The sequence below is a fragment of the Parasteatoda tepidariorum genome, chromosome 6 (assembly GCF_043381705.1).
Source record: "Parasteatoda tepidariorum isolate YZ-2023 chromosome 6, CAS_Ptep_4.0, whole genome shotgun sequence".
Lineage (NCBI taxonomy): Eukaryota > Metazoa > Arthropoda > Arachnida > Araneae > Theridiidae > Parasteatoda > Parasteatoda tepidariorum.
This window is the reverse complement of record NC_092209.1, coordinates 65,350,187-65,370,746: the sequence shown is the minus strand read 5'-3', so window position 1 is coordinate 65,370,746 and position 20,560 is coordinate 65,350,187. Positions and strand designations below refer to the sequence as shown.

Genomic DNA, 20,560 nt, shown 5'->3' with positions numbered 1-20,560 from the left:
TTAAAGAATTCAATGACATGTCGCTGACCCCCGACATACGACGCCTAGTTGACCTGAGAATATTTATCATAAACTGTTGGTATATGTTAATTATTTCTCATGAATTTACTATCTAATCGTTACAATTGGTTTTTAAAATAATCAGAAAATGTCAAACTATTCAAATAGAACATAACTTTAAACTTCCACAAAGAATTAGAAAATTTCTCTCAAAATACAGAAAGAAAAACAAGAACATACATCATTACATAAGTTCCTGAACAGACATTTTTAATAGATTTTTTCGTTAACGGAATTATGGAAAATGCCGTTTTTTACTTGTGCTCTCGCCTAAAGAAACTTTAACATTTGTAATTAATTTAATAAGTCGATAGATATTCATTAGTTGCGGTGGGTAGAGTCTTCGCTTGCTTTGTCCGGAGTTCGATTCTCCGTGCTATACTGCAGATTTTTGCTTTCATAATTTGGATTTTATTATAATTATTTTAATTATTTTATTATAATTATTTTTGGATTTTATTTATAATGATTTAGAGCTCGAAAAAAAATTATGTTACTAATTTTATACTTTTGATTCCTGACAAACTATTTCCAATAGATTCGCATGTTCTTATTACTTACTTAATAAAACTAAGAACTTTTCAAAGTAGTGTTTTCCTTTGGTATAAGTAATATAGTAATGGGATTTTCTTTTTAAATTCTTGGAATATTTTTTAAACACTTTTTTAGTCATTGGTTCAAAACAGATTTATAATATCGGTATCTGGAATTTTAAAATGGTGCATAGTTGTTCAACGTTTTTATGAGGCGTTAAATTGAACAATACTTTTGTATAAGTTGAACCAAATTATTACCTAATAAATTTTAAGAATTGCGATAATATGCCATCTTAACTCCATATTAAATTACGATAATACAGTTCAACTTTAACATCATATTTTTGCAGTGTGGATACAAAAACAGAAAAAAAGATACCTGAAAATTATAATAAAGCTAAATATAAAGAGAAAAAAATTATTATTAGCCAGTGGAACTAAAATTTGCAGCCTATAATTTAGAAATCACAAATTCTAAAGAGAAAAAATTATAATTAGCCAGTGGAACTNAAATTAAGAAATTTTCAAAGTAGTGTTTTCCTTTGGTATAAGTAATATAGTAATGGGATTTTCTTTTTAAATTCTTGGAATATTTTTTAAACACTTTTTTAGTCATTGGTTCAAAACAGATTTATAATATCGGTATCTGGAATCTTAAAATGGTGCATAATTGTTCAACGTTTTTATGGGATGTTAAATTGAGCAATACTTTTGTTTAAGTTGAACCAAATTATTATGCAATCAATTTTAAGAATTACGATAATATAGTTCAACTTTAGCATCGTATTTTTACAGTGCGGAAACAAAAACAGAAAAAAATACCTGAGAATTATAATAAAACTAAATATAAAGATAAAAAATTATAATTAGCCAGTGGAACTAAAATTTGCTGCCTAGTTTCTGGGTAAATTTCTCCACAGTGAAAAAAATTATTGAAACTATCAGAATATGGTAAAATTTACCGCGTTTCTAGCTCTATAGAAACATCTAATAGCACGGTAAATTTTACCGAATCCCTTAGGTAATGATTTTTGAAAAACTAACAGTAAAATATCGCTTTATAATTTGTGTTTAATTCGGCAAATGTTATTAAATTTGGTAATTGTATCATGATACCTAAGAGAATGGCATAAAAACCATTTATTCAGTTAAATTTTCTTTCCAGTTTCGTATCTGATACTGAATGTAAGGTAATAAGGTTTATAATTTTGAAAACCAGGATTTTTGTTTATCCATTATAATAACGAACAAAAAATTACCAAATGAATTGCTTATAGTACCGTATACTTTGGTTTTGTAACTAGTATTATGATACTTTTAAATCAGATGTCTTTACCGTGCTGTACGATACTTTTACCAGAATTTCGTGTGGTTACCAGGAGTAAACTAAATCAAATGTAATGGTACAGGAAAATTCAGAAATCAAAGATAACAATACTAAATTATTACTTTTATTTATGAGAAAAGCTCGAATAATTTTGGTGAAGCTTTTCATCACGATATATAAAAAAAATCCCACACAATCCGAACGGATGAGTCATTTAAATTATTACAAATGATTCAGTGTATGATAATATTTTTGTCAAGCTTCATATTTTTTAAAAATTTTATTTATTTATTTATTTTGTAATGATGTGATTTCTTAGTCACACTACGAAGTGAAAAACATAGGGTTAAAATCTGTGTATGAATTACTAAAATTTCCTAAGAATATTTATCCATAGAATACTTATCTTATTGTTTATTATTTCATTGTATTCTTGTGGTTGAATTATTTAAGTATGTATAGGATTAGACTGTAATGAAAACGCCTTGAAAATTTAGTTATTTAATTCATTCTGGTTTATTTCTTTATCAGGATTGTAATGCGGGGGTTTTCAAACTTCCTGTATTTAATTTTCGGAAGACTTTTTGAATACTGTAGATATTTTTGTTTTGATTTGCTTAATGTACTTTCATGTAATTAAAAATTTAAAAATTTAGATTTTGTTTTTCAGCTTTCTTTTTGCTTAAATTGTTTACACAAAGTAAATACTGAAATAAATTATACTTAAATAACATTTTAAACGACTATCACAGTGCAGCAAAAGTGATTACACAACAAATAATTAACATTTTGGACGAATTCTGAAGTATAATAACGAAGCCAAGCTGTTGAATACACAGAGTAACAACGTATATGATGATATAGGATAAAATGTGCAACATATGCTCATAAAAAAGTTTCTTTTTTAAATTTTTATTAATAAGGTAATGATTAACTTCAAGGGAAAATTGCAATCTGAAATTTTCTGCTGGAAATAAATTATACATTATTTGAAAACTTTAACCATGGCCTTTGAAATATTTTAATTTTGATATATATATAAAACTTTCCTAATAAATTATAAAAAGTTGATTATCCATAGGGATGTCATGCATGTTTATATTAACAATTGTGATATATTTTTGTGCTTGATTTTTATGTTTATAAACAATGTTTTATTTTTAGTTTATTTTCCATTATTTTTTTATTAAAAAGTATTAACTGTTACATTCTTGATTATTTATAGTGTTATTGTTTTTATTATTGTTCTTAGAATTTTGTCAATATTTTTACAAGTGTAACATATTTTTTTGATTAATAATAAAACGACTATAAAATCTGTATAGGAAACAAACATAAAATAGAATATATTGCATAGTTGCGAATACGCCACATTTCATAGGAATGATTGCAAAACACGTGTGTCAACAATCTGCACTTATGGCTTAAAGATTCCATTTTTTTTCTCTCAACACACGCGACAAAGTTATAAAGCGGCTTTGATAAGATGAAAAGTAACTCAGGAAATTGGAGGAAAGTGAGAGAAAAAAAGAAAGGAAGAAAAAGAGAAAATGAAAGGAAAGGAAAAAAAAGGAAACGGAATATAAGAGACTTGTAATATGAGCAAAGAATGCACTGCAAAGAAGACAATTTTCATCTCAAGACTATAAGAATACATTGAAAATTCGAATATTCTTTCTGGTGAGAACAATAATAATGTGATAATCCAAACAATTTTTTTTTCTTTTTACTTCAGGAAGGCTTTCCCCAGCCAAAAGAAAAACATTCGCCTATCTATTAAACAAAAATACTTTAAAAAAATAAATTAATTGTATACGTTATTTTTTAAATTATCAAAGCCAACAGTATGTTTATAAATAAAGACATATATCACAGGCTAAATTGCGATAACAGGTAATAACCAGTTAAGTAACTAGGAGTAGCACAGTGGTTAGAGAATCAGACTCCAGTCCGGAGTTCAGTTCTCGACTCCGCTAAGATTCACCAAGTACATGTGATATAAATGCTCGTGAAATCTGTGGAATCGAAAGTCCTTTGGTTGGTCGAAGAGCAGTACTATGGGTAACAGGGATCTTGAGAAAATTCCATTCCCCTTCAGATTTATGTCTAAAATAAGAAAGTGGCCTCACAGTGGTGCTGCTATTTATTCATGGGCTCTGAGTTAAGGAGTAGTTTCACCCTTGCGGTGTTCTCGTGTAAAACGAAAGGCGCACCTTCCTAATCTTTTTCGCAAAAGGCCAATGGCAGGCAAGCTTGACTTGTTCAAGTGTTATTTGAAACAATAACAACTAGAAGGGGGTATATTTAAAATTACTGATTCAACAAGAACATTTTGAAGAAGTTTTGTGAATTTGATTCCAACACTCTTTCTATAATGAAATAATATATTTTTTTCGGACTTGTTTCTTAGATTTATTTTAAATGCCATCAGTAATATAGAACGTAGTATAAAGATAATAAAAAATGTGGGTTTGGTCAAAAGCTAAAAAAAAAAAAGAAAAAAAAACTTTTATAGTTAGAGGGCTGTCAGAGAAAATTTTTTGAAAAGATAGTGGATCTTGTTACGCAACATAATAGGAAAGATGAAAATTTAAAAGATTTCGTTTTCTTCTTAATAGTAAAAAAATCTCAGATCCCCTTCGCGTACTATCAGGTACTAAAGCCTTTACGTCACTAGACACATACTGTCTGAGAACCACTATAATAGAACGTTTTATTTTTAAATTTCTGCTTGTTGATTTTTATACATATAAGCGTTATAATTTAGGTTCTTCATTTATTTATGGAGTAAATTTATTTTAATTTAAAATTTCTGCACGGTTTTACGTTCAGTTGTTTTAAAAATGTTTGTGAGTTATCACTTTTTTTAGGTTCAATAATACAGGAAAAACGTCACGGTGAAGACTTTTCTAGTTACTGAAATTTTCCAAAGTCAACACATGAAAAGTTAGTCTCATTGAAAGGAATATAATATATCTAAAATTTTCCACTGAAATAATTGATCTAGACCTAGGTAAATCAAAATTTGAATAAAAGAATTTTAACTGCGTCTAGAGGTCTGTTATTGTATTTAAATAATCTGAAATTAAAAGTAAATTATATATATATATTTGAAAAAATAAATGCCCACAAAATAAAGAACAAAAAAAAAAAACTCTTGACAATCAAGGTTTGCAAAATTAACTGTGATTAAAATACAGTAAGACAAAGTCAGATTTCGCACTTCAAGGTATTTGAAACATTTGCAAACCTATGAAGTTAGACACAAAATGACACAACAAAGTTAAACCTAGCAGGTGATTAATCAAATCGCACAAGTTCCCTTGTTTTCTGAAGACTTTAACCCTTTCAGTTCACACTTTAATTCCAACAAGAACACTCAATTAAATGCTCTATCTTTAGAACTTAACAAATGTACCTCTTGTTTTTAGCAAGCACAGAAAGATATTCTTTTTTTAGGTATCAATCACAATTAGTCTTTTTGGAACATGTTTTGTGAAAGGATCTCTTTCATGTCCAACAGGTAGGAATCGGATAAAGAATTTGAGTTAATTCCAATTTAGTTTTTGGATGCATTAGTTGAGACAACTTGTGCCACCTCTGATTTAAAAAGGTGAAACAAAACATAGAAAAGTAACTCTTTACATTTTTCATGATCAAGAGTGAAGTACGGATAATTAATTACCTAAAAATTAAATAAAAGGTAAGTAAGAAAGAAAAAAAAAGCGGCATTTTTAAATAAAATATTACTTTGCTTGACTCATTTTTACATTTTAAAAATAGAATATAAACATAAAATTAACTATTCATCCAGTTGCAAGAGCAATAAATCCAAGTCAGTATTTATTGCCCTTGCAATAATGCATAAATGCAAATGCACAAATGATATAATGTATGCAAGTAACATGCGCACCCTTCTTCCATTTTACGAAAGATGCAAAGATAAACGTAGGTAACTCAGACCCATCTTTCTTAAGTAAAATACAAGAACACGCCTGATAGGTAGGTAACAGTTGACGTAGGCTCTTTTACCAACTTACAAAAAGTGTACGAATAAAAAATTGGAAGTAGATAACCTGAGAAACCAGACATTTAAGACCATAGGCACAAGCTCCTTTTTAAGAAAAAACACTTAATTTGCGGGTATTTTTATTCTAAATTTCAAATTTTTATTAAATATTTTAATTACTCCAAATGCATGTTTATCATCCAGTTAGAACACAAATTTCACATTATAAAAGTGAAAGCTTTATTTAATTTTGAAGCTTTAAAATTTTAATCTTTAATTTTGATTAAAAATAATTCTTAAGAGTATTGAAACTGATAAAGAAAATGACCCTTTAGAGAAAATAATTAAGAAAAAATTATTATTGAAAACTTATATAAGCTAGATGTTCTCAAAAAACTTGCATTGTATCGCTTTTATTAGATCCATTAAATTAATTTGAAACAGTATTTCCGAGGAAAATTATCCAATTATTTAAAATATTCCTTCATTTCATTTCCTTTTTTATAAGAAAATAAGAAAAATAATAATTAAAATGAACTTTTAAAAATTTAAACAACCTTTTAAGTAATGGTCAATCACAAGTACAACTTTTATTTCCTCCGGAAATAACACTCGAGTTTTATTCAAATGAAATGATTTCACCAATGGAGGAAAACTTTGGCGTGAAAGAAATTTGATCTGATATTCAATTCAAAATGGTTGTTCATCAGTGCAGATGAGTCATCTTTTCATCACCATTCAAGATGAATACTTTGTGTCAGAGGAAACCCTTTTCTTCAGCTTATGACATAAATTGACAGTAATAAATGACTTATCTTTTTCTTTTTCTCTGAAAATCGGAAGTGGCTACTCACATGTTCCATCGGAAATTATTTTGTCGCCAAATGTTTCTCGCCAAGATGAGAATTTGCCCGTTATTGTTTCAAGAAGTGTTTATAATCACAACTTGATATTTTGATAGTTGCGTGTTTCCGAAATAATCATATCAACGAATTTGATGTTAAGTCCATTTAAATTGTTTGTCAATTAAAAACCAATTTCAATTAAAGTTATAAATATATGTATAATTTTATAAATAAACGGAAATCGTGTTTCATCCTTCTCGTGTATGAAATTTATCCTATATTAATTATAATATTATTTGCTTAAATCATTTATGAATAGTAGTTTTTACACAACGTTTTGAAAAACGATTAATACTTAGGGTCTACAGATGTTTAAAATTTCGTCTAAAATTTAGTTTGGAATTTAATATTATCTAAAAATAAATAAAGTGGCCACTTAATTAAAAGTTTACTAATTTTATTTAAATTTAATTTTCTGGATCCGAGATCAATTTATAAGAGTTTGCATATTATGAAATTTAATATTATCTTTCTTTATCTCTTATAATATTTATCTCACAAAGTTTTTATCTTATTTTACTTTACTTCAGTTTGCTTGAATCATTTATGAATATATCTTTTCTTCTATGTTTTGAAAAATGACTGAAATCAAGAATAACCAGAAAAAGATTAAAATTTCTCTGATCCAGGATCAATTTTAAATAGCCGGCATGCTATGTAATTTAGTATTTTCTAAGAATAAGTTATTTGACAGCTTGTATATAATGTAACTTATTTTATTTAATTCGATTCTTTTGAATGATTTATGAATATGATTTTTCGCAAAATGTTTCAAAATATGGTTAAAACAAAGGGTCTCGAAATGTTGAACATTCCACGTAGGGGATATTAATTTTCAAGAGTCGGCATGTCATGGAATTAAATATCATCTAAAACTAAGTAAAATGGATATTAGTTTAAAGTTTCACATATTTCATTTCACTTCGATTTGCTTGAATCATTTATGAACATGATTTTTCACTCAATGTTTTGAAGAATGGTTCAAATAGATGGTCTACAGAAGTTTAAAATTTCAATGAATCCCGGGATAAATTTTTAAAAGCCCGCATGTTATGAAATTTACTACTTTCCAAAAATAAATAAATGAACTGGGCAGTTATATGGTATAAAATTTTATAGCAAATACTATTTTATAAAGTAAGAAACATAACAACTTAAAAACTTATGTTGCTCATGGAAGTTTAGAAAGTTGCTTTCCTGTTAAGCATACAGTTTTTTTTCTCACTGCTTTAACTAATACAGACCTACTAAGTATTTACCCCCCCCCCCTCATTTAACTTTATTCATGCTCAATAATCCACTGCACTTTAACTCCACTTTCACTGCTGTAGTCAATGGTTTAAAGAAATTAAATGACAGAAGTAAACAACAGAAAAAGTCCTCAAAAGACTTCTCAAGACTTTGCAAGACCCTTTAACTATTTTTTCTTTGTAGGGCCCTAAAAAAATTTATTATTTAGAACCCCGTAGGACAGAATGTTTTTAAAAAAAATCGATTACATTTTTTTAAAATTTCTTTTCTACAAACAGATAACTTAAAAAAAAATTTCCAACATCATTATAATAATTTTTGATTTTATTTTCAAGTTTTAGATAACTGTTAAAATTTTATAAGGCTCGGGCTTTTGCAATTGAATTATTTTTGCACAAGAGTCCTGATTAAATAATAATGTGAAATTGTTTATTTCCTAATTTTGTGATTTTAGTAATACGGGAAGCACTGTCTAACAGAGGCGTGCCTGGGGTTTAGATCATTGCATGTGCTTATATGATTGAAATTAAGAGTAAATTTTACCAAAAATAATTTTATAAAAAATCTCTTTTATTAAATATTTTAAAAAATCTCTTTTTTTTAACATTTGCGCAAAAAAACCCATGAGTTATAGAAATGTGGGGCCCTGGGAAAATGATCCCTACTGGATACGATTATGGCTTTGGGCTTCGTTCTAAAAAGATAAACATGATATCATTTCTGTTTTAGGTATATAAGGGTGGGTGAATTAGAAAAAAAATATTTATGTTTAATCCTCTAATTCAGTAGTTTCCAAAAAGTGTTCTGCGGAACCCTAGAATATTGTAGAAGGGTCACAGGTTTTTCGAGAGATTGAACTTTTTTTTTTTGTTAACTGGATAGGACTTTTATTTCCTATAATTATAATTATATTTGAACAATAATTATTTTCTTTTTTAATATTTTGATTTTTAATAGATTATTGAAATAAAATTACGGAGGGAAAAAAATAAAATTTTTATTATTTTTTTATTTTAATAACAATACATTAAATTTATTGAGAAACGGATTTGCATTTACGAAAAATTGCGATGGTATTTCCCATGAAATATATTTCAATTCCAAGTTATCATGTCGTCTAAATTCTCTGTTCAAAATTTCTTGATTCTCAAGGTTCATAAATTGTTTTTTTTTTTTTAAATTTTTTTGAAGTTATACTTCTTATGCGACTTCCAACAAGGTTGCCTTAAGCGTTTAACGCTACATTTTTATTGGCCAGGAAATCACGTGATAGGATCCAGTTTTCCCTCATTCATTTCCATATTGTTTTGGTTCTCACTAGCATAAAAATAATAAAAGTATTGCTTTTCTATTCGCGATCGCAACGCTCGAGTACCCCCTCTAGCGGGAGCCTGTAAATATCAGACATTAATTTATCACGTTTTGATTTAGTTCCATAAAAATCATTGGCCATGACGGACGCCATTTTCTTAGCAGCAAATAAAAATCAAAATTTCCCTAAGGAAAAGCTGAAGAACTTGAAAAAAGTAACCAGAACATGCCAAACATTGAAGCAGAACACGCCAAGCATTTAAATAACAATTTCTCCATAATTTTTACCTTTCTATTACCAAGAACATAACTTACAATTTCATGATCATTTGCTGTTACAGATGTGTATATTACGGTAAAATAATTTTTTCTGTCTTCAATTCATTACAAATTAAAATGAAGTCAACATTGCTTTCGTCATTCCAATAAATAAATGTGAATTCAGAACGTCAAGAACTGCAATAGTTATAGAATTCTTCTTTGTTATAGAACAGTATATATTTCTGTATCTATATAATTCGGAAAACAACAATAAAGAATCAACCAAATTACTTGAAATAGTGTCATTTGTGCTGATGATTAATAAATTTTTTATCGTTTTCTTGGTAAGTATTTTTTAGTTTTGAAAGAATAGATAATTTCAACTAGAATTCAGCTGTTCTGTTTTTAAGCTACATATTCAAATTCATATCGAGATCTTACAATTATAAAATTTTGATGTGTGGTATGTTATCTAAAAGTAATAAAGGGATAATCTATGCACATATTATTTGAAAATAAAACTTTCAAACGAAGAACATTTCATTTGGAACTCTACGGATTTATAAAGAAGGTAAGTGTTATGATTTTTATAATAAAAAATTAGCTTGTAAAACTTTTTTTTCTTATTTGATGATAGTTCTCTACAGAATGGTTTCTTACGTCTGATTAAGAACTATAAGAATAATAAGAAAAGAAACTATATGAAAGTTTTTATTTCAATGTAAAGAATTCTTAAAATCGTTTTTTATCCTAAGAATTCTTTATTTTCCGTTTTATAGTTTATAATTTTTTGATAAAAATTGTTGTCAAAATACTTTTTTTGAAAACATAAATGGTATAACATTATGTGTTTATGTATACTTCTTGCATATTCTAATGTTTCAAGTAATATGATTCAGAAAAGTATGAATAAAAATTCGGTACTTATGTATTAACGCCACAGCAGCTACAGATTTGGCTGTTTTTAAGTGCCGCCAATCTACACCTAAAATTTTTGTGACAAATCATAAAACGAAACACTTTATTTAAAATCAAAGTAGTTTATCGGATTTCGGTGGACAATGGGCAAAATATTTCGCTCCAGAAAAAATAAAATTGCATCTTGTTCTATTTTTGGCAAATCCCAAAGACGCATTTTCGTAGCACTAAAAAATGGTAACAAAAATCGAAGAACAAATCATTTTGGAATTCTTCTGATTTATAAAGCAGGTAAGTGTTAATTTTTATAAAATAAAAAATTTTACTTTTAAGTAGTTTTTTTCTTGATGATAGTTTTCTATAGAATGGTTTTCTACGTCCGATTATGAATCAAAAAAGAAAAAACATGAAAGTTGTTTATTTTAATATAAGGAATTTTTAGAATTGTTTTTTTTTTTTTTTGTTTTTGTTTTGTATCGTAAGCATTCTTTACTTTACGTTTTTCAGTTTCTAAATAATGATTTTTATTAAAACTTAAAATTTTTTGATAAAATTACTTGTCAAAAAACTTTATTTACAAAATTAAATTACATAAAATTATGAAGCTTATGTATACTTTTTGCTTATTTTAATGTTTGAAGTAATATGATTCTTAAAACTATGGAATGTAAAGTTTAAATAGGCCTTTCAGGTTATATCATTAAATTTAGTAAAACTATTTCTCAGGCATTAGGTTTTAACTCTAATAAGAAGATACATATTTTTTTCTGTTTATTTACAAATATTTTTCAGATGTGTTTTGGATGTTCCTTCTTTAAAAAAAAAAAGATACCATCTTGTTTTCGGTTGTATAAGAAAGGATATCAAACATTTTTCTTTTTTAAATTTAATAAGCCACATTAAAGAAGGAACGTTACAATGCTACACGCTACATTAAAGACGTCTCCAGAGTAACTGAATGACGGTTCATATAGAAATCGCAGGTATGCGTCTCATACAACAACGCCCCCTATAGTTCGTTGCGATCGCGAATTGTTTTTCTATAAATATTTTTTTAGTTTGTTTTGATACACATATAATTTAATAGGGTAGTATTTTTTATTTTCAAATTTAGTGGATAACAATTGTAAAAAATGAGTGAAAACAATCCCACGGACAATGCGACGGATTTAAGGTTATGTCAAGGTACGTCTCTTGTGAATATCAATTGATTGTTAGGTTTTCTCTTTTGAAATTACATTATGACGCATTCACATACATTATTAATACAAATACATTTTCCAGGGCGAGACGATGAGGCAACCACAAACACTTCCACTTTTTCAAGAGGTCCACGAGGGAAAAATGCATAATATTACCGTGATTACAGAGCACGGAAGCGAGCGGAGCAAGAAAAATAGTCGTTGAATAGAACTAGTGATCCTTCTACGACTGCTGATTCTTCTACTATTAACGTCGCGGGTTGCGAAGTTTCACTTCTTCAGCGCAGAGGGACTCCACTCACTACTTTTTTATTTTTATTATTATTCGTCTTCATTTCAACGAAAACTATAACGCAGCTTCATTTTCAGCTTTTCCATATTCAAAAAACTAGTTTAAAACTAGACAAAATGGCTCTCTAGCCCCTGCGAACTCAAATTTTACAAATGTTATTATAAATGTATTTATAAAGTCGGAGCTCCGTTAAGAGAAAGGTGATTACTTACTTACGATTCCATAGCCGAGAAAAAAATGGGAACCATTGTTCAAAAACTCCCTACATTTAAAACATGTTGCGCCAAAATTGGCGATAAAGGAACAATCATAGTAAACCTTACCGAGATCACTCTCATCCTCTGAAAGATGAAATAGCCCGGATGAGAATTGAGCTTACCTCTTCCCCCTCTCAACTCACAATTTTTATTTCTCGATTCACAAAAAAAGTTGCGGTGAGAGAAAGAAGGAAAAACTTTGTCGCATCTCTTCTTTCACGAACTCTATTCTTTTCTGAGTTGTAAAGGAATATTCTTTAAAATTTTTCTCTTTTGACGGAAAAGACCGGTATGTATGATTATAGTCTTTGTTTGGAATAATTTTAAATTTTTATTTTCTTTACACTCTTGTTATTTCGATACTTATTGATTAAATGAAACATCTTATTTTATTAAATAGCTTTTATTCGAAACCCGTTTTTAACTAGCGATTCTCAATTGTTTAATTTTTCGAGTTCATATCGTTGGATTTATTTTATTTTGTTAATAAAAGTAGTTCAATTTATTGTTTTGATTAAATACATTCGTTTTAAAACATTGTTGTTCGTATATTTTAAAATGTTTCATACATTATTTTTAGGAGTATATTTCGTTTTTCTTGGTTAAAAGATTTTTATTTGCGTTTTTTTTTAATTTAAAAAAAACTATTTCTTGTTTTTTCCCATGTTGCCAGATATATTCTTAGCAACGAACTTCGTTAGAGAAAGCTCTAAGTCGATGTAATTTTCATTTAAACTTATTTTTTTATTAAAATCTGTATTTTTTATTCTTCAAATGCTGTTTATTAATGGTTTGTTAGAAATTGCTCGTTTGTTAAAATTTAAATCTCATAATTTCTTTTTCATTTTGAAGTAAACATTATAGCGATTCAGAGTTTAAGATTATGTTTATCATTTTCATTAGATTATTTTTTAGATTTAGAATTTTTATTAGGAAAGTATCAGTTATATTTGCTATTTTTACATGAAAACTAATTTTCTTTATTGAATATTGAAAAGTAAATTATTCCGAGAAAAGTTCGTTAATCAAATGATTTTGGAGTTTTTTTTTTATTTAAGTATTTAATAAAAGGTTATAAAGAATTATTTCAGAGTATGATTTTGATAGTTGTATATTTTGTTTTCTGAATTATTTATTTCAGAAACTTCATAATTTTCCAATAGTTAAGATTTTTTAAGAAAGTTTTAATTTAAAGCCAACAATAAAGTAAAATTTTCCACTATGCATGAAAATGATAAAGACATTCTAAAGATCTTTTTATAGTGGAAAAATATAAGTAATAGGAATCATAATTTACGAAATTAATATTATTGTATAAAAATGGATTATTCTTTATATCAATTATATGGTAATTTTGCAGTCAGTATATGCATTTTTCCTTCATTTTTCATTTGATTAAGATAAAATCTGATAAGTGAAATTCATATTAAAAGTGTAAAGTAGGTAATTACTAAATTGTTTGTAATTTGAAGCATTTTTCAATGTTCTTAAATTTAATAAAATATTTTTAACAAAAAGAAGTGCTTATTAAAAATGTAGAATAAATTTAAGCGTTTCTTAAACTATGTCTCGTAATATTTCTTCTCGTTTTTTTTTGGTTAGGATAAAATTCTATAAAAAGAATTCATATTTATTCATATGATGGTGTTTAAGAACATCGATTGATAAGTTATTAAACATAATTTTTATTATCTATTCTATTAAGTTTATCTGTAAATATTTGTAAGGAAAAAGCAATATAAAATAGTACGACAATTAATAACGTCTACTTATACTTATGTTTATGAATAATACAACAACTTGCCATAAGTTTTATTTATTAATTACAAATTAGATATTTAGTTTTAAAAATTATTCCTTACAGAAATTCATTATAAAAAAATTGTTAATTTCTCTTCAGAGTTTTTTTTGTACTCATTATTATTTAGATACAGTTTTGCCATTTGTAATTCTTATTAACAATTTTCCGATTCGAAAATATTAGAAATATTATTTTATTTAAAGTAATTCAATAATTATTTTTTTGTTTGTTTATCGTTCATTTTAATTGGAAATGCATATATTTTAAACTTTCAAAATTTAATTTTTGAATAATTTATTTTATTGTTGCAAAAATAAAGTAAAATAATTGTTTCAAAAGGATAATTCTTATTAGAGCCTCTATGGGTTCCAGACTATAGTTTTATTAAAAATTTTATTTATTAGTTGAATTTATTGGTTGTTGTACACCATATTATTGATTAAAATTCCTCTAATGCGTATTTTATTAGCCTGTTTAAACCAATTTCCTTGAACTCTTGACTGTAAAATTAATCAATTGAAATAAAATTTAACAAAGGGAATCAATTAAGTTTCGAAAAAGATTTCAAGAGTAAATATATCTTGCAAAACGTTTTAAACTGACGATTGTTTATTCTAAAGTAATATGTTTCAAATTTCATGTCAGTGATTCAATGTTTTAAACAGATGTATTACAGACGAAATAAAACTTAAAAATAGTTCTCTGCATTATCATACTTAAGTATCTAAGTAAGTTAAAAAAAATATAAGTTTATTTAATATCACTTATGTGGTTCAAATACTTAGTGTAATCAATAAATGTAAAAAAGAATGTATCTAATTGACAAAAGCATTTAAAATAATTTAAGTAAAAAGAAATTAATTAAACTTAAAATATGCCATCAAATTAAATTGAAAAGAAAATATTAAATAATCGTTTACTAGGAATACTGATTAAAATGTAAAATAAGCTACTAAATTAAGCATAATAAACTTTAGTTACTCGGTTTCAGAAATGTACTGAAAATAGATGGTAGTAAATAATTTTTAGTCACGAATTTGCCATTAATTATGTTAATTCTTATTATTTTTAACAACTATTTCCTATAATAGTATACCATAAAATTGTATGATTTTTCTTAATGTCTATATGAAAACAGTTAACTTTGTTTAAGTTTCAATTAATTAGTCAGTAGTATTCACCATATATTTCAGTAAATATTATTGTAAGATAACATTTTTTTAGGATTCTTACATTGTTGTGAAACTTTAATAGTGGTTTAACATTTTCAATTTCCCCCTCAAATTTTTATTAATTCTCCGACTCAATTTGTTATCAAACTAAAGGGAAAACTGGGATTTTTTTGGGTTACTTTCTAGTTCAAAATAGTTTTGAAAGCTGCATGATGCTTTGCAAAGCATGAGTATTAAGGGATAAAATAAAACATTTAAATTAAGTCTAAATCAAATTAAATTTAAAATATAATATCGAACTTATCTAAAAGAATAACTATAATTTCTTACGAAACAAAAGAAGTAAGAAAATAAGTGTGAAGAAAAGAAAAATATTATTAAAATTAAAAAACTGACAAGGCATTTTCTAAGAAATGGAGGCAATGTAACTAAGTATAAGATTTAAACGGGAACACTGAGTTAAAAATCGCTCTTAAAAATAAATCATTGTCTTCTCTGAAATTTAAGTAGTTCACCTAGGAATAGAATTTTAGGAACATCTCTCAGTATACAAGAATATCAGCAAGAAAACCACAAATGTGAAACATTTTTTAACGCTGTTTTTTAGTTATTGCATACTTTATTTTTAACTTTTGCTTCTCAACTTTGTATTTTCTGAATTCATACTAATAAAAAATAATGTATTTATAGTTTTAGTACTTAATTCAGATTTTAGATTTCAAATGTATTTTAATATTTATTGATTTAATAGTATCCATATCGTTCTAAATATGTTATTTACTTTGAACATTTATTATCATGTGTATGCTTCTTCAATTACTCTAAACAAAATAATGACAATTCCAATCAACATAATAAGTTTTTTTTAAAGAAATTTTTAAAATGCTTTTAACTACTTAAAAATTTAGTGGCAAATTGACATATTTAGTTTTCTAATAATTTATTTAGTACAAATGTAGGAGAGTAAACAATAAACAATTGTACAGGAAGAGTATGGAATTGTACAGGAGATTATAGCACAAATATCTTCGTTTGGCTGTTTATTGTATACTGTTCATTTAGACTAGATTTCACTAGATTTTTCACTGATACACCATAAAAAACTATTTAAAATTGGGCTTTTATTATTGGATAATTATGTAAGTTAATATGATTCCTGCTATATGATTCATAATATTTAATCTGGTATAAAGGTTTATTGTATCGAAGCATTTTTCGAAGAGCTGAAAATTGAGCTTCTAATATCTTATAATTTTATATGATTCCTATCGCATGAATCATTAGGAATTGCAAACTCTTTGCAACCTACACAAACCAAACGCATGTGTCATCAAACACAGTCTAGAAGGTGACACTCGATCCTTTCTGACAGATGTTTTCTGTTATTACACACCTGCTTTTGAAAAATTTCTTGAAAACAAGACTTAGCTATAAAATAGAATGCCTGTTCATTCATAAACTATATTGTTCATATGAAACATTACAATGAAATAAAAGCTATTTACTATAATGGATGTTAGTATTCCATTTTTTTACATTATTTATAAGTGTGTTTATTTTAGAGAATGTTATGTTTCGTTTTTTTTTTCGTCTGCCTTGTTCCCCAAGTCACAATTTAGCGAAGATGCAAGAGTTACTTTTATGCTGTAGTTCTTTTACCCTCTGTATCAATAATAAGACTAGATAAATATTATACTCACGCTTTTGTGTTTGATTTTTGCAATGTGATATATTCTTAAGCTTTATCTTTTTTTCTTATAAAATATTAACTTTAAATTTCACTAATTCAATTTCTCATGTTATTGAACATCTCGAGTTTTGTTATATGATAATTTAATTTGATTTTTTTAAGAAGAGTTTATTTTGAAGAGAAATTCTTTAATGGACAAATTTATTAAATATATATTTAAAAAGTGTGTATATTTATGCAATCGCTTCCTTTTGTATTTTAATATAATTATTTTATTAAAATAAATATTTTCTTACTTATTATTTTGGGATTTAAAAGCATTTTTACATTTACGTAATCAAGCTTAAGTTAATATACAAATATACGTTTTTCTACATTTCAATAATTAATTAATCTCCATAAAGTTTAAAAGCTTAATATTTCTCTTCTTTTGGCATGACAGCCCTTTGTGGATCAGAGCTTTTCCCAGAACCTTATGTAATTTTCATAAACATTAAAAACATTTTTAGAATTATAAATCGCTGTCTACGCACACACTAAAATTATGACTTAGGTATTGCAATTTAAATTACTAAAATTATGTACAACACTAAAGGTATTCTTAAAATTGTAACCTTTGACAATTGAAGCACCGTTAATAAAAAATAAAGTTAGAAAAAAGGTTTTTGAAATAATTTATATTTTTTTTACGGTTTTGTTTGTTTTTCTTGTATTTTAACTTAGCAGAAATCTAAATCAATGTAATAAACGCACTCTAAATCAATATTTGAAACGCAGAAATTCTTACTCATGTATTAAATACCGTAAGTCAATTATATAATTCGGTTTAGAAAAAGATTATTTCAACAAGAGAGTGAATAAATCTCTCTCTCTCCAAAATCAAATTTTTTTTTGCTGTTTATTTTTATCACCCGCTATCTTATTTGAGTTAATGTTTCTATTACTAAAACTTAAAACACTTACGAACGAAAACTTATCATACTGTTGCTTGGAAGTAAAAATCTAACCTAACTGAAAAGTTCATTCAATGTCAATATTTAATTAAAGCCAAGTAAACTAAGCTTTCACTTATGTAAAAAATATTTCACTCGTGAATTGATTATCGAATTAGTTTAATAGAAAGCTCATTTAAAGAAGCCATTTAGAACAAGAGTGGGCAAATTTATATTGCACCTAAACCGAAATGTTTTGTTCTGTATATTTACCACCAACTAACCCAGTATTATAATTTCATGTTTTTCCTCCTCCCATAAGCTCTTAAAAAAGTCGCGTCCTTGGCCTAGTCCTAACAATCCTACACTTTCTCTTTCAGTTGAAGAAGAAGTGATTGTGTACCATCTTCTTGGGATCAGCGAGATCGTAAAGGTTGTGAGAATATCTGGCCACTTGTAGGACTGGTTCGGCAAGCTATAACCAGACAGCTAAGCACAGGTCCTTGCCTATCGTTTATTGGAAAAGATTATTCTATTTTTTTGTTCTTCTTTGCCCAATCTTATACCACCCTGCAGCTGAAAGAACGGGGTGAAGATGGGCAAGTGCTATTCGTGTTTCCGCGCCCAATTTACGCCCCATGCCCAGGATGGAAAGACTCAAGGTCTACCCCTTACGCCGACAAGAAAGCCGGCTAAGCCTGAGGTGCCTGGAGAATTACCTCGCCCACCTAGCGTGGACAGTGGCAGTAAGAAAATATGTTAATACCATTTTTTAGTTTTGGGTTGTTCATAAGTATCGTTTTCATCATTGTTTAGTTAATTCTGCCCCCTCTATTCCTTCCAAATGAATCGTACAGCGACCAGAACGCCTCCTTTTTAATGATATCATTAACAATTATTTGATAATTGAAATACCCTTCACACACCTTAACAAAGAATGACATTGACTGATCAAACTATTTTCTTAATAATTTGGATAAATTTGGACCACTATCTGTGTTTATGATAACAACAGATGTTATCCTCCTTCTTTAATAATATCATTAACAATTACTTGATAATTGAGATACCCTTCACGCATTTATGTTAACAAAGGATGACATTTACAGATCAAACTATGTCCTTAATAATAGCTTTTTCAATAATTTGGAGAAATTTTGGACCACTATCCCTGTTTATGATAACAAAGGATATTATTCTTCTTCTTAATGATATCATTAACAATCATTTGATAATTGAAATAATACTCTCATATTTACCTTAACAAAGGACGACACTTACTGATTAAACCGTGCTTTGAATAATATCTTTATCAATAATTTGGGTAAATTCTGACCTCTATTTATGTTTATAATAACAAAGGACATTATACACTAATTACACTAATACTTTCTGTTTACTTATATCATATACAAAATTTTTATAATTTTTGATCCTTTCCTTACTTAGCTATAACAGAGAATATTATTCACTCATTAAAAATCTTCTGTATAATGATATCATTTTCAAAAACTGGTAATTATGGATCGCTTCACAGCTTAGCAATAATAAATGATATTATTCGCTGACTGAAATACCTTCTCCCAAATCATATCTTTATTACTATATTGCATATATTTTGGCCCCTAACTATTTGTTCGCTATCAAACGCCATTTTTTGGGAACTGAATCGTCGACCCCCTTAAATTAACAACTGTTTTGGTAATTCCATCCTCACTTTGGTATTATGTGATATCATTTACTAAATCTTCTCTTTCTAATGACATCGTCTCTACTCTCCTTTTGTTGGTAATTTTGTCTATCTCGAAAGTGGCAAAAGGGGGCTTTTCTATGGAAACAAATAGTACGAATCTCTGAAAAATTTTCACTTATAGAGCTTCCCTGGACAGACGTGCGTTAAAATTTTTTTAACACATTGAAATTTTCCTTATTTTGTTGTTAAATCTAGAATGATTATTTTTTCACATCATTTACTTCGAAAAGTAATGTGTATGTTCCACAAATTAAAACTTGTTTGTATAGTAAAAATAACAAAAATTAGTGAGTAATTGAAAAAAATAACGATGATATCCTTATCAAATGCCAAACTCACTTCCTTCCAATGAAAGGATTACGATACCTATGAGCAACCGTCTTAAAGTATTGTTTTTTTTAAAAAAAAAAAAATTCAGTATTTTAACGTTATTAGTAAAAATACTGCCTAAGAGTTGAGAAAATGTATTAAAATATTGAGTAACATGTAAGTATTCAAAGTTAAACCAACAACTTAACTAAAATAGTGAGTTTTTAGCGTTTTTATTTATTTGCATATTAATATAATAATAATAATAATACTATATATATATTATAATGAGTGAATAAACGAATCAATCATAATATATAATGAATGAATCATAACTACACATTGTTTTTTGCTGAAAAATATGAAACACTATTTGCTCAAGATATGAACGGGAGTAACATAGATTCAAAATTCTCTGAAAAATACTCCATGAAGTCCTTTTTGTATCTTGTACTGTCATTTATTTATCTCTTTTTAGAAAAAGCAAAACAAATATAGTTTAGGTAATAACTATAGCAATTACTTTTTCCTATATTTTATCAAGAAATCAATTACGTATTGATGAATTATTTTT

The 20,560-nt window shown here is 27.0% G+C and overlaps 1 protein-coding gene across 1 annotated transcript in view; it reads left to right on the top strand.

The window, feature by feature from the left end:
• Nucleotides 1-12,411: 12,411 nt before the first annotated feature.
• LOC107439212 (Transglutaminase) overlaps nt 12,412-20,560 on the top strand; it is a 52,908-nt gene continuing 44,759 nt past the window's right edge. Inside the window, exons 1-2 of the mRNA XM_043053214.2 lie at nt 12,412-12,618; nt 18,305-18,670. Coding sequence (XP_042909148.1) covers nt 18,520-18,670 — 151 coding nt within the window. The 5' untranslated portion in view covers nt 12,412-12,618; nt 18,305-18,519. The remainder of the gene's footprint in view (nt 12,619-18,304; nt 18,671-20,560) is intronic.